The 15,860-nt window shown below is 38.7% G+C and overlaps 1 protein-coding gene across 1 annotated transcript in view; it reads left to right on the top strand.

Moving 5' to 3' along the window:
- The window catches only part of EGF (epidermal growth factor), a 54,771-nt gene that overhangs the window by 14,649 nt on the left and 24,262 nt on the right, over nucleotides 1–15,860 (top strand). Inside the window, exons 5-12 of the mRNA XM_066317806.1 lie at nucleotides 900–1,130; nucleotides 2,777–2,979; nucleotides 7,094–7,219; nucleotides 8,220–8,342; nucleotides 10,591–10,713; nucleotides 11,890–12,015; nucleotides 12,991–13,127; nucleotides 14,994–15,142. Of these exons, the coding sequence (XP_066173903.1) occupies nucleotides 900–1,130; nucleotides 2,777–2,979; nucleotides 7,094–7,219; nucleotides 8,220–8,342; nucleotides 10,591–10,713; nucleotides 11,890–12,015; nucleotides 12,991–13,127; nucleotides 14,994–15,142 (1,218 nt within the window). The remainder of the gene's footprint in view (nucleotides 1–899; nucleotides 1,131–2,776; nucleotides 2,980–7,093; nucleotides 7,220–8,219; nucleotides 8,343–10,590; nucleotides 10,714–11,889; nucleotides 12,016–12,990; nucleotides 13,128–14,993; nucleotides 15,143–15,860) is intronic.

Below are 15,860 nucleotides of genomic sequence, written 5' to 3'. Positions count from 1 at the left end.
ACCCTCACAGTAAAGAATTTCTTTCTAATATCCAATCTCAATCTACCCTCTTTCAGCAAAGTTTCTGGGTAGGAAAGCAGTATTGGAGAAGCAAAGGGAATGATGCCTGCAAATGCTGGGAGTCACTTGTGCTCCAGACCCAGCAAACTTAAAACAAAAATTGGTATGTTTTCCAAAAAACAAGTCTAAACTGAGAGTTTGCTGCTGTTTCCCTTGTTTCTTTATCAGTCTCTCTGAATATTGCTTCTGGATCCACTGTTGCTGCTTAGCATCACTAGTAGTTTGGCCTTCATAGAGATGCTCCTTTCAGCTTCAAGCAATTTACATTGGGAACAAGAGAGGAGCAAGAGCATGTCTTTGTTGCCACTTTTGATTTGCATTAAAGCTTCTCAGTGGTGTGTGCAACTATTTCAACATTAAGGCTCATGTGTCCTTTCCTAACACATTTGTACATAAACCCATCTTCTGATGATAGCAGCATTGCTAATATTCTTTGGAATCTTGCCATTTCAGCTGGACTTAGGGCCCGGACATCAGACTTGCCTTTCCTCAAATTTGCAGGAGGTCCCCATAGATTTGAGAAGTTATTCCAGTTTCCTTACTGACTGGACAGCTGAACAAAGCAGAGAGACAGACAATAGTCCTTTGTGATTCAGCTGGACTGATTCCTGCTTCACCTACTTGAGGAAAATTGCTACTACCTCTAGCAATACTAGTTTCTAATATCTCCAGCAGTACTAGTAGTTCTAGTACCATACTGAGAAATTTTGAGTACAGGAGCAACTAAATAACAAAATAAAGAGTGTGTAGTTGTGATGTGATTTTGAAAATGTAGAGTTGGTTTGTTATGGGGTTTTTTGTTTTGTTTTGTTTTGAAAACATGCCTGTCTTGCCTGCAGGCTGTTATTTTTGTCTTCAGATGGTACAGTTTCCAGCATACACCGAGTGTCTCTCAGTGGAAATGACATGATAAATATTTTAAAAACCACAGAAAAAATAAAAGCCATCTCACTAGATTTGATTGACACAAGGCTCTACTGGATCCAACACGACCTTGGAAAAGAGATTTCCCATATTAGATCATGTGACTATGATGGTGGAGCTGTTCGTTTCCTCAGAAATTCTGTCCGGTGAGTTTTCCTCAGCTTGTCAGAAATGAAACATTCATTTCAGAGATGCAGTTAAGCTCTCTTCCTCGTTCTCCCTTTTATTGGATTGGTTCACAACATGAGGAATATAAAGTGTAGGCGAATGGCCTATAACTGTAAATATAACATTTAAGATAGGAAAATGGAAAAATGTCGCTGTTATAAGGATAATACTGCCACTTAGCACTCTCCATCTTCCAAGCTTTTAGCAAATGATAACTAATTGATCCTTAGAAATCCTCTCCGAGTGTTTATTAGTGCCCCTTTTTCTGCAGATAGAGGAGCCGAAAGGAAAGATTAAATGATTTATCCAAGGTCACAGTGGGTGAGCTCAGGTGTCTGAGCTGTGCTCGGGAGACAGAACTCCATCCTCATCTAAGCCTGTTGTCCTCCTTAGCTGCTGGCTGGGCAGGCTTGGCCTTGTGCTCAGGCTCTCCAAGGAGCATCAGCACAGCATCAACCTGGTGAAGACTGTGCTGTGCAAGAGAATTGTCCCAGCCCAGTGCCAGTGCTGAGCACAGCTGAGGGAGCTCTTTGGCCCATGTGCTTTTGGTCTTCATGCTTGCAGGGGTACAGGTGCCCAGTGGTGGTCATGGGGTCAGTGAGGAGATCAGGAAAAGGTTGTCACTGAAGTGTCTTTCAGTATGGTTGGGTTGCCATGTGTGGAAAGGAGATTTCCAACAGCAAACTGAGGAAAAGATACAGTTTTGTTGGCCAGCTGATTTAAATATAAGGTCTACCATTTGCATATGATGAACACAAAGTTGCTTCTCCCTACATTGTCAGCAGTCAGTTTGGATTTTTCCTTACTTTTTTCCCTTTCTCTCTTGAGTTTGTTGTTGCTCACTGGAGCATTAATCCTTTAGCCTGGATGATCTGGATTCTCAGTCTTCCACCTGGATTATGTCTTCCTGGAAAGTGGAATACAAAAATACCTCTTTCAGTATTTTTTCTGCTTTCTCTCTTCTTTAATACTTGGCCTTTTTGTGATTGATGCTAGCTTCTATAACTGACCAGTGAATGGAAACTACATTCCTGAGAGGGGAGAAGCAGCAGAAGATGGATGTTAGGAGTGCCCTACTCCTACCACTCTATCTCCACCCTGATTTCCTCAGAGAGTCAGAATTGTCAGAGCAGGCACTGGATATTGGGAAACAGTGGAATTTACCTGACCTACATCCTTCAGCAAACCAAGTTTCCATTTTGCCTGCTGGGTTCACCAGAAGCAAGGTCCCGCCTAAACATTATCTCCCAATTAAGCCAGTCCTGACCAATAGATCATTAAACCTGTCAGAAATGCAGGTTATCAATTTTGTGTTAATTTCTTGCAAATTCACAGGATTATGAGCGCTGAATTTTTTGGGAAATGTCTCTGCACCTGTTCTGATTCTCATATATAGAAGATACTATAGTGTGTGTGTGTGTATATATATATATATATATATGTATAAAATGTATATACACACAAAGAATACACACACACACCCACACACCACACACATATATATACAATGCAAAGAAAGGTACTTTTCAGTGAACCTGACTGAACTAGGCACTCAGAAAATGTTTGAGTGAGTAAATATATATAGGAGTCAGGTAATGTGCCACTTTGTTCTCTTCTGTTGTAGACATCAGTTGCTTGGTATGTCACTCTTTGCTGAGCACCTGTACTACTCAGACTTGAAGTCTGGCATGATATGGAGAGCCAACAAATACACTGGAAACGTTGTAGTCACAATTAGCTTGAAGCCATCATTTTTCCCACCAGTGGAGTTAAAAATAGTACATCCATTTAAGCAGCCAGGTGCAAGGATTGATTCTCAGGATTTGGGTAAGTAAATGTAATGCTGCTATGTGTGAGAATAATAATGTCATACACTCTGATTCTCCGCAGTGAGAATTTTCTTTGGCAAAATTCCAGGTTTCAGTGAAATAAAGGAAAATGTTTTTTCCACTTCAGTGTTCCACAATTCCACTTGGTGTGTGCAGCTCCAGCTGAGTGTCAGGATAGAAGCATGATAAGCATGAACTGCTTGTTTCATTTATCTATATATACATGCAGATAAATGTGACTTTCTCACTCTCTTGCCTTTCTTGACGCAGAGATATTTTAATATCTTAGATATTTGCATCTAAGCAACTCTGATTATTATAGCAGTGAAGGATTTTAAGCGCACAGTATGTTCTACAAGTGGATGTCTCAGCTTTGCTGTGAAATGATTCAATTCAAAGTCATCAGGTCTTAGACAGTCTTGAAGCTGCTGTAATAACTATAGGATAAGAGACATCGTCTCTTTAATTGTTGCCAGTTGCAGCCCACAGTGTGAGTTGGTTATTTCGCTGCCTTTTCACTGTGGATCCAAAAATGAAGGCAATTTGCTATCAATAGTTCATCTTCCTTGGGGATTCCTGCTAAGGCAGTAAAAAGTGGGGGACATCTAGGGATGTTTTTTCCTCTAGTCTCTGGGGAGCAGGGCGTTCTTGCTTTGATAGAATAGCTTTTGTCACCAGTTTTGCTTGGATAAAAACAATGGAGCAAAGAGTGTGGAGGCATTTGTGTGTCGGGCACTGGTTGCACAACTCCCAAAGGAAGATGGCCATGGATTCCCAGAGCTGTAGAGACATGGGGAGAATGCAGTGTTTGTTTTAGTCCATATGAGCAAAAATGGAACTGCAAATATATCTTTGAACCATTTCTAAATAGCTACTATAAAATAGGCTTTTGTTTTTTCTTCATGCCAACCAACAGCTTTATGCAGTACCATATAGTCTGTGTCCTTTGAGGACTGGTCTGAGTGGGAAAATCAAAACCTTCAAAGGAACTTTCCACTTCAAATGCTTTGTTTGCAGTACCAAAACATGTTGAGGTGCAGAAGATAAAATGTACCTGGAAATCAATCTTAGCCTTGTGAGCACAGGGAGTCTCTATTCAGAGACCATACTTGATCTGTCCTTACTTTGGGGAAAATGGCTGTCCTGGCTAATTGAAGCACACTTTTTTCTACTCACACATTTGGTGCTTTCACATAGAGGAACTAGGGCAAGAATGTGCAGCCTAATTTCAGTGACTGTCGGCTCTTAGCCATTACTCTCCTCTCAGAACACTTCACTTCTTCCACCAGAGCATTCTGCTTTCTGGCATTTCTCTTTCCATGGAAAAGGGCTTTCCCTGCCTTTATTAATATATAACCTACCAATGTTTTCAAATCTATGTATATTTCCAACATGTTTAGTTAATTTTTGTACAATAGTGAGGTTTGTCAGTAGTAGGCTTTTTAAAAAAAATTCCGAATAACTTCTTGTAAAAATGTCTGGGAAGTGATGGAGTAGAAAGAAGCTTAACAGGCTGAATCCAGATGAACCTTTTAGACTTTGTATGTGCATTGCTTGGCTTATCCAGTGCAAGAATGGGGATGAAAGGAGGACTAATGAGCCTGGAGTTCAAATGAGATTTATAGCTGATCTTACAACAGAGAAACCTGGAGATAAAAGCATACCTAGACTAATTGGATGCTCTGTACAAGCTAAGAAAATGTACATTGCAACGTGGTGTCAGCTGTGAATTATCATGCAGATAACTAGTGAGTTCCTTCAGAGGAAAAGGGAACTTAGGAGAAATGTGCAACTCATATGATTTGATTTTTTAACTGGAATTTGAATTATTCACTTTGTTTCTTAAATTCCTCACCTCCCCTCTTCCCTTTCTCTTTCGAATGACTTCCTTGCATTGGTCAGGGCCAATAAGTAGAGAGAAGAGCATTAATTCGTTTAGGGGTTTGTTGTAACCCCACAGAACAACTTTGGTGTGGCACTTGTAATTATGGCTCATAAAATATCTGAAATACCTTAAAATCTCAAATACTGACTCTGGAATTTTTGAATCTCTCCTAACAGATTAATGATATTCAGTACACTTGGATATTTTATTTTTTTTTTAAATTTTTTTGTTTGTTTGTTTGTTTGTTTTAATGATGTGGTGTTTCTTTTCAGTGTAAGATACTTGTGTCAGGCTAATATCTGAATATATGTATTTCCATGTAAGACAGGTGATGGGAGGGGAAAAATCCCCACAAAACACAAGTGAGTTAGTAAGTGTGGTTTGTAATGGGGTTCTTCAAGAAAATATTACATTATAAACCTTATGATTCATAATTTAATCACCATTCTCTTTAAGCTTTGAAATGTGATTAGGTTTTTATGTATTGATATGGTGACATAGAGTTCTAATACTTAGTCAGTTAAAAATTACTATCTTCTTGAGATTGTCCAGATAGGAGAACTATAGCTTCTGTCATTTATTCTGTAACTCCCAGGTGTGCTAGGTCATTTTAAACCACTTAGATCAATAATGGTGCAAACCATGGGGAGAAAAATCAGAAAAGATAAGCATATGATGCAGCCTTGAATGTGGTCTTGTTTGTGGATTCTGTTTTGTGGTTGCATGCATTTGCCCTTCATCATTCTAATGAGTTCTTTATTTGAAGATTAGACTCTCCACTACTGTGTGGATTCCTGATTCATTTGCAGTAGAAGAATGTTCTGTGTCCAACACAAAATTAATTCTACAAAATGAAAGGCTCACTTAAAATCACACAAAATTCAAGTCTCTTAAAAGATAACGTCCTAAATAACATAGATGATATCTACCTAGTCATGCATTCATAATTTTGCATGTAATGATATGACCTTTGCTAGAGAAGACTTAACCAGTTAACCAGTTAATATGTGCAAGTTGTCTGTGCCTGTGGCCAAGCTGCAGTGTCTGTCTGGGAAATCATATATTATTACTTTTATATATGTGATCTCTCATTCCATCAAGGGGCCAACATTTTCTCTGTTGCGGCTAGCAGAATAATAAACTTGAAGCTTAAATATTATCTAAATTCCATCTCTTGGAATTTAGATTGTGAATTGGAGACAGGCCAAGATAATTGGTCACATGAGCATTTCTTTGCCTGTGTGAGCCCATGATGTCTTACACACACAGCCCAGGGCAAAGTCAGCATTTTGTGTGGCTGCACATCCGCATTTAGTAGCATTGGTTCAAACAAAAAGAATCGTTTTGGAGACAAAAATAAAATCATGATTGCTGCATCTCTGTGAAAGCAGCAGCCCTGAAAGATAGTGGAACGTGAGGTTCTGCACATCCTTCCCATGAGAAAGGATACAGAGTAGCTTTTCCTGTGAAGTAGGAGAAATAGGTAGGCTCCTGGGGACCTGTTGGGCGCATTTTTTCTTCTTTCTTTGGAGAAGGGTTCTGAGTTTGAAATTTGACCCCAACATTTAGAATGCTTGTATTTCTCATAGATCCACACCAATACTAAGATTCTCTAAAATGCACTTATACCTTTTGTCCAAATGAAACACACAATCATTATAATCTCTCCAGTTATCATTTTTGTTAAATTATGTGAGTAATAATACTCCAATTTAATTGCCGATAAAAATAATAATAACAACAACAGTCTTTGTATACTATATCTTAAAAATCTCTCTTCTCTCACTTTTTTGCATGTTGCTCCCTCTCTGTTCTTATTTCTGAGTGTTATACAAAGTAATATAAAATACTGTGCAGGACTGGGTGCGTACGAAACTTGAATTATCCCTTTCATGGTCACCTTAGATATGGACCCAAACCATCCCCTAGTTCAGACTCTGTCTAGATCTGCTTGTGCTGATGTAGAGTTCAAAATGATCGTTTGCACACACCTACTCCTAGTATTCCAAGTACTTTTATTTTACAGTGATTTGGGTTGGTTTTTTTTTTTTTTTGCCTGATTTTAACAATGGAAAAAAAAAAAGAAGTTATTTTGTATTAATAAGAAATTCCTCAGCTTGGTTTAGCAAGCAGATACTGAGACGAAAAGACAACTCTTATAATCTTTCTACTGGAAGGTTAATATGATAAAAACTCCATTCTACTTACGCTGTAATTGTTGTTTCAGAAAAAGGAATCTGTGATTTGAGCAGAGAAAAGTGCAGAAGAAGAACCTGCAGGCCAGACTCACGGACTCATCGGTGTAAATGTTCTAGTGGCTTTATTTTAGGTCGAAATAAACAGTTTTGTGAAGGTAACATGTTAATTTCTAATCAGCTTTATTCCATCACAGGAAAAAAAAATCCTTCTTTTTTTTATTTATTATCTTGATTTGAAAAATTACTGTAAGCTTTTAAAAATTTCAGTGTGCCCTTTCAGTTTTGTGTCCTTCCAAGTTCTGAAATAGTTTAAAAAGAGACCTATGAAAGTGTCATAAGTGCTATTCTTGTAAGAAACTTTGGTCTTAGTCTGAGTAGGTAAAGGAGCTTCACAAAAGTAGAAATGCTTATGTGTGCTAATTTTATTTTTAAATAAGGATGAAGCTGGATGTATCATTAAAGGTGAAACATTGAATAATCCAGCAGCAAGACATCTGTCTGAACTATAGTTTCAAAAAAGACAGAAATTCTTAACATGCATCCAAATACTTTAATCTGAATTGTTTTATTAAAAATCTAAAATTGTTATTGATAATAGAAAACATAATACTTTTTAAAGCATTTCCTTCACTACATGACAAGATTTCATAAGACATAATGGCATCATAATTCCTAGCTCACAGGATTTACAAACTTGCCCGAACATCAGTGTTCAAATTCTCAGGAAATTCTCAGGTTTGAATTCTGAATTTCAACTTTTAATACACTTGTGTTTTGAGGCTTTTACTTAAGTCATGTTGAACCCAAATTTTTAAAAAGAATTTTTGCCTTAAGAAGGTGTCTAATGCATTTTTTGGATGTGCACAAGATTTAAATGGCACTGGAATCTATATGGAAAGGCATCTTTTTGAAAGTCATCTATGGCACCTATGCTTGACATGAGCATGAGTATGTTTTGCTAGAAGGTTTTTAACACTGATTTGAATGAGGTCTGCAAACTGGTTTTCTTATAGTTCATCAGGAAACCCACATTTTTGTGAAATGAATGCAAAAAAAGGATGCACCTTTTTCAGATTGTTACTTTGTTTCATTAATTTATTCCCTAACATTTTCTGATGACATTATTCTGATACAACAAATTCTTTGTTTTTACAGACATTAATGAATGTGGCTTCTGGAACCACGGCTGCACTTTAGGCTGTGTGAACATCCCTGGTTCCTATTACTGCACCTGCCCGAGAGGCTTTGTTCTGCTGCCTGACAGGAAAACGTGTCATGGTAAGGAGCTGTAATAGACCAACACTTGGAGTATCCTGTTGGAGAGAGTCCTCGTTTAACACTGGAACTGCTGAAATACACTGAATACACTGATTGTGTATTGGGCTGCTTGCTTCCAATCCTGTATTATGTAAGCAGGATTGGCTTAAACTGAGTGATCTGATTTCAGGTGTCGTGTTTAAGGAAGCATAAGTTACACGTGAGAAATTGTATATGCTTCTTTAGAGGACAAAACCCAAGTCATGTCTCCAGAGAGACCTCTTCTCAGATTAGGCCCAGTGACACATTCCAGCTGGATAAGCAGCTATGTATTTTTAAATGTGGTCTCTGAATTTGGCTCACTCTGTAAGGATTTGCCCAGTCTCTGAAAGAGCAGCTCATAGCATCCTGTATTTTCTTTTCAGAGTAGGGCTGACAGCATTGCTAATACGTATGACATTAGTGGAATTAAATGCATATGTTCACTCTACAAATTAATTAAACCTTTCTGAAGTAAGTCTAGAACATAAAATGTGAAAACTTCCAAGTTGTGAGGTCTTGGGATATTGTCAGTCACTTTTGAAGTGAAACTTATGTGTAGGCAAAGGTCCTTCTACTTTTTTTTCCATGGAAATAAAACATTGGAATAAGGCCCAAGAAAGAATGCCAGTGCACACCAATGAGTTCAGTGTGGATCATGGCAGGATAAGGATCTGGGATATATTAAATATCACTGTTGGAGAGTAAATATAGCCATAGAATCTAACAGACTCTAGCAGTCAGTCTATTTTAGACTCCAGGAGCCCTGGGCAGGGCCAGGAGTTGGACTTGATGATCTTTGTGGGTCCCTTCCAACTCAGGATATTCCACTTCTTCCTCTTTATGAAGAGGGAGGCAGGAGCAGGGTTCAGTGACACAAACATGGGGGTCCAGGATGTGTGTGACAGCTGCAGAAGACAGCTAACTGCAGCAGAACAATGGAAGGGCTGCAGCCAGAGGTTATTGGGAGGTGGGACATCATTTTGCTTCCAAAAATCATTTAGACACTGTGCAACTCAGTCCTACTTTGGATGACCAGCTTGAACTCTATGCCTGCATTTTGGGTGGCTCAAACTAGATAGAAAATGATGTTTTTCTAGCACACGCTAGGGATACAAAATGGACAGTGTGACTGCTTTACTATTGCAGCACAAGGCAGATGTTCATCAGCTATGTGACTTGAGAGTGAGACACACACAAGATGAGAAGTCCAAATGCTGTCCAGAGGTTTTGATGCTTTCTCCTCCAAGTCCTTTATGAAGCTCCTCATCTAAAGCCACGAGCTCTGGTCAGAAAGAAACTTGAATTTTCTGGACCCTATTCTCTGTGTTTAGCTAGTTAGCACAGTCCAGTCCAGTATGCAGTTGCTCTGGAGAAGCAATATTTGCAAGAGCCATGCACCATTTAAGCCAACATGTGCTGCTGATTCATAGAAGAAGGTGTGGAAATGTTGCATTAGTTCCAGTCATATGGCACTAGAATTGGGACAAAGAGACGGAGCACTGCAATGCAGGAGGTGGAAGGAGTACATCTTGTGAAATTGCATTAGAGAAATGCTAAAAAAGGCTAAAAAAACCCCTTTGGCACTGCAATATTTCTAATAGAAAGTAAAGGAAAGTTTTTGCTAAGTCCTCACATGATTTTTCCTTTATAACTTCTAAAACTGATGCTAAGGAACATAGTTTTGTTTCTGGACAGTTCATTTCCTTTTTTGATTTTACTTAGCTCTTTTACACTTGGAGTAGTAGGAAAGTAATTCTTCCTCATTCTCTTTGTCTTTTATATTTATTCTTTCAGTATAGATTCCTTGTAGTTTTTAAAACCTAATCTATTTTTGATGAAATGTAAAAAAAGAAAGTTTTCAAAATTACTTTTATTTTGATAACAAATCTTCATAGAATTCTGGAAAATTTAAGGTTGATAAGTATAATGGCTTCAGGACTCAGCAATTTTGGCTTTCTCCTGGGCTGTAATTAGGAGAAAGTGTGGAAAAAAATTTGGAAAAGAAAAACAGAAATACAGCATAACAAACCACAGAAAGACTACAGAAGTGTTGTACTCTCAACATCACACTTTTATTTATTTATATATTTATTTTCCTTGCTTTTTTCTTCTTCTTCTTCTTCTTCTTCTTTTTGCTGTTTAAGAAGGTGTTAACATCTCTTACTGGGGGCTTAGTAAAACTATTTATCATAATTTAGGATTTTTTTTTCTCCCCAAATTACTGTAGAGCTAATTACCTGTACAAGTAATGACACGGGATGTAGTCATGGCTGCCTTCAGACATCTAAAGGCCCTGTCTGCTTCTGTCCAGAAGGATCTGTACTCAAAGTGGATGGCAAAACATGCACAGGTAAGTAGCATTTTTTATAGCTGAAGTGACTGCCAGGCTCTATTTATTTTTGGCACCAAGAACCAGAAGTGAATGAAGGCATTTTACACTTATTTTGAACAGCTGTAAATGATTGTATCAGATTGTATCAGATTGTAAGATAATAGAATGTAAGGTGCTATGAGTGCTGATGTGGACAGTATTGATCTTCATTTTTTAGTAGTAGCAACATCCAATACTTGCTGGCCAAGCTCTTTTGTTGTCAGCACAGATCAAGGCATGTCAGAGATTTTTGTTGTGGGAGGTATCTAACATTTATATTTGAGAGGTTATATAGGAACCAAATTAAGGCTTGGGTGAAACCTGGAGATAATTTTGTTGACTTCATGCCGCCCTGGTTCAGAATCACTCTAACTTCCCAACAAATGGAATTTTTTGCAGTCAGAATACTTGAAGCTGCTACACTCAATCTGTCATTCCTCATTTCAGCAATTTTCCAAATTCAAGGAAGTGTACCTTCTCAACTTCATCTTTCCAGTCTAAAGGGTCAAGATAGCTCTATTACTGAGAGCCTTCTGCTGTGAAAATCTTCTTTCCCTTTTAATCCCTTTCATATTGTTGACTGTACTTTATATATAGATTAAAGTCAATATTTCTGTTTTGCTAGCTCATGTTGGTATTGAGACCATAACAGAAAAAAATAACAAAAGAATGGTTTGTTTTTATATGAAATCTTGGTTTGTTTTATTAGAAAGTATTGATCTGTCATTGCAGCCTAATTAACTTCTGGGGAGACAATTGCATTAATTTACTGCTTCTTTGCATGGAGTGCAAATTCTGATAAAATTTATTACTCTGTTGTAGATGGGATGAGATTTGCATGTGAGAAGGGCTCTGTTAAACACATAAAAGACCCACTCTCTTTATGTATCCCACCCTCCCACCTTGTCTTACAACACAACATCTTGTGTTACAAGTTTTCAGGAAAACTCTGGAACAAGTTACTACTAAGTTATTTTCACCTCACTAGGCTTCTGCTTTCAGCAGAAGACCTTTTGGTAAATCTACCAATCACTGAGATAATTTGCACTTTAGAAATCCTGAGCAGAGTGACACGTTCTCTTATACCTCTGATTTTGTTGTATTTTATTTTTTTTTAGAACGGCACAGTAAAATTTTACAAATGCTCTGTTTAAGGTTGTACATCTCCAGATAATGGTGGCTGCAGTCAGATATGCTCTTCTTTAAGCCCATTCTCCTGGGAGTGTGATTGTTTTCCTGGATATAAGCTTCAGCGAGACAGAAAGCACTGCACTGCTATAGGTTCGTGTCTTGGTATGCCTGTATATTTCTGCCAATAAAAGCAAAACCTTTTTTGAGTTCTTTAAGGCGGATGACACAACTGGGATCCATTTTTGCACTGATTTTAGTTTACTCTGTGAAACTTGGGAAATATTGGTTGTTAGGAAAGACAACATATTTTGGAAATAAACCAGAGCAAGCACCAGTACATGGTTCTGTATCCTTCACAGAAAGTTCAGTCCGTGATCCATCTTCAGCATTTCACTCCAGGCTCCCATACTGTGGAGGTCTGTCCTGCAGTACAGGGTTTTGTGCCTTCACATAAATATGGGCATAGTTCCTGCCCAGTGTTCCAGAACTGGGGCTGAAATCTCTGTATTTGGAGAACAGGGTAGAGAATAGTCTGTTAGAGGACTTTCCATTTAAGGATATTTCGCCCCCACTGGCCCCAGGAAGCTGAGATGTTTGATGTGCACTTTTGGATTCTAGACCCTTCTGTTCCTTCTGAGAAAAGGGCAGACTCCAGTCATCAGCAAGATATAAACAACTGCCAGAAAGAAAGGAAGAAAAAGAAGTTTTGATTTGTGCCTGAAATAAAGGGAAAGCTATATTTATTTTGGTTTTTATAAGACAGTATCTTTCTTGCTTTTGCTACATACAGACTTGTCTGTATGCAAAATTTAAGTTGTTCTGGCATTTATGGTAATGTTATGAAATAGAGAGATGATTGCCTCAAGGCTAAGGAACACAGTGTGAAATGCAGCAGGACTAGTGACTCCTTTTGTCAGAAATGTTGGGGCTGATGCTGTAAATTTATACACACATTTATCTTTAATTCCTTAGGCAAGTGAAGTGTAGGAAAATTGCCATAATTTCTTCTGTTCCTCATTTTGTTTTTTACTGTTGCTTATTTACAATACTACTTAGGTAGTAATGCAAGTTAGAGATCACTTTGAACTTAGTGCAATTAACGTACTGGCAAATTTTAATTGACAGGTCCTAAGCCATTTTTGTTATTTGCAAATGGCCAAGATATCCGCCAGATCAGTTTTGATGGAACAGATTATACAAGTTTACTTGACTGGCAGATGGGAGTAGTCTTAGCACTGGATTCTGACCCGGTGGAAAATAAGGTAAGGCATTAAAAATGAGAGGATTCTGGAGTGTTGCAAGGACAAAAGGATTGAGCTTTCATGTGCCTTAACCTTTCCTCTGTCAGTGATCTGGATTAGGTATTATGCTGCTCGTTGTTCTGTTGCCTGTCTAGGAGCACAACTGGTACAGGCTGCTAAACATTAGTTGAAAAGTTTCATCCTTGAATTACTTAATTTTTGTACATTGAAATCAATAATTCACAGAGAATTTGGATTTCTAAATTCACTTCAGGTATGATTTCAATTTTAAAGAATTTTTTGTATGATTGACAAGTTTTCTCCATTAAGACTGCAGTGTTGTTTTCTGGAAATATATTGTGGGGATTTTTCGCTGTGTAATGGTACAAGCAAAGATATCCTTTATTCTACACAGCTAAATCTGTATGATCCCCACTAAATGTAGGAGTAATCTTGGCAAGAATTGTTTCCCATGTCCTGACCAAACTGAGCGAAACTGTTGAATGCTCACAGTCTATTGCTCTCCCAAAATGTGTTCCTCACATACCAGATAGTGCTATTGGAAAGAGGAGTCCTTTCTGTGTAAAGAATTGCTTTTCTGTGTGGCCACATCCTAATGACCTACTCCTTGCCTGCAGAGCTGGGAAGAATAAGAGTTCAGGTCTGCTTTGCTAAACCTTCTGTGGCAGGTTGTATTTTCCCATGGAGAGACCTATTTACACTGTGAAAGTCTTCCAAAGGAATACTGGATGGTACAGTGAAAGCTGATGAGGAGCTCAGTTAAATTGTTGGAAGCATCTCAAGGCCCAGATGGACACAGCAAAGCAAATATGGATGTTACCAGATCCACATTTACAGGAGGAGCACTTCAGGCGCTTCTGGAACATCGCCACTTGCTCCTGAAATAGGGCCCTGCTGGAGAGGCAGCAGCTGCCCTGTGCTGTGCCAAGCATGGGTCCGCTGTGCCAGCAGCTCTGGTGTACCCCCGGGATCCCCTCCTGTGCTGTTGGTGGGCAGTGCAGAGGTGAGGGGACATGCAGGGCCAGCCAGGCTCCTGGTTGTGTCAGCACAGGGCTGAGTGGCAAGGCAGCACCCCTTTGTGCTCCCAGGGTATTGAATTAGCTGATCTAAGGTTAGAGGCTCCCTTTGCCCTTTGTTTGACCTCATGGTTAGCATCAAAACAAAGTTATTAGTTTCACTGTTACCAAAGAAAGCCTCAGCACTGCTTTCCATACGGTTGTGCCATATAGTGTTTGCTTCTCTCTGGTATTGGGATACAAGAAAAAATTTACACATCTTTGGAAAATGCAAACCTAGCAAGGAGTTTTTCTTTTGACTCCAAACTAAGGAATGTCTTCTGGAAATGTTGCCGCCTTACAGAATAGACACCTAGTAAAAATCAAGATAGCTGCAGGATGAAAGAATGGAAAAAAATAGAAGTAAATTTTGTAACTCTTTTTCCCCTTCCCAGCTCCTTGATATACATAGAGTGCTACTATCTTCTCCACATTTCTCCCTTTTCTACATGAGCAGCCAGTGAAATGACGAAGTGCTTCTTTCTGCCTGTTCCCACTTTTGCTTTCTCAGCTGTGCTTCATGTGAAGTAGCTGCTGGCTGAAACAAAAGCACAGGGTATTCAGAGGGCTGTATATAGGGCAGCCAGGATTTACAGCTAAGCACAAGCTGCCTGAAGAAGTCATCCTGGTTGAAGGATAAGTACCTTTTTATTTGATCAGGGATCACGGGTTACCTGTGCAGCCTTTCGTGAATGAGCAGTTTAGGGAATTTTCCAGATGAAAAAGGTATTTTAGAAATGGAGATACTAGACAGGGGAGGTAGAGTAGAGAGATGAGAACTAATGGCACCTTGTGTATTATTTATTCACAGATCTACTTTGCCCACACCGCCCTGAAATGGATAGAACGAGCTAATCTGGATGGCTCAGATCGTGAAAAGGTTATTCATGGAGCCATGGATACACCCGAAGGCCTTGCTGTGGACTGGATTAACCGTAAATTGTACTGGACAGACAGAGGGTACATGCTCCACAGTGCATTTATGTTGAAGCATGCCATAAAATGTTTGGAATAAATGACTGGTGATACAGAAATAGCTGGGATATTGCTCTAATTCAGTAGTGCTTCACATTCTGATTGGGTAGTTTTAGTCTCAAGTATATACAGTTGGAAGGTTCTTTAAAATTAAAATGCTAGAAGTTCACTTGCAGTCTGTCACTGTATTTTTATCTTTGGCTTTCCAAGGAGCAAGGGTTTGGACTCAGCTACAAGGAATCTAAAGCATGTACTGCATATATACATATATGTATGTGCACATGCGCATGTGAATATATTTCCTTACACTCCTCTTTATATACATATGCTGCATGTGTGTGTGTGTGTGTGTGTGTGTGTATAGGTATATCTTTGTATATACATATATATATTTAAAAGAATATTACTGTACTGAGTATATCTTGGCCAGAAGTCAGTGTTGCTGGCAGCTAGAATCATGTTACTAGAGAGCCTTTGTCGATTATCTCTGATAAAAGAGGAATGACTGCTGCCACACAACGTGACCACCTTTCAGCTGACACCTAACCTTACATGCAGGGAAACAAAACTGACCTTTGGTGAAAAGTCAGTTTCAGATCACAACAGCTAATGAATACTTCTTGAAGAGTGGTCATGAGCTTTCAATATGATCCATAATTCATTAGTCAACAAAAACTAATTTTGAGTGTTTGGATCGCCTTCC

Source organism: Sylvia atricapilla, chromosome 4, assembly GCF_009819655.1.
Source record: "Sylvia atricapilla isolate bSylAtr1 chromosome 4, bSylAtr1.pri, whole genome shotgun sequence".
Lineage (NCBI taxonomy): Eukaryota > Metazoa > Chordata > Aves > Passeriformes > Sylviidae > Sylvia > Sylvia atricapilla.
Note: the sequence above shows the minus strand (reverse complement) of the source record. Positions and strands in the feature narration are given on the sequence as shown.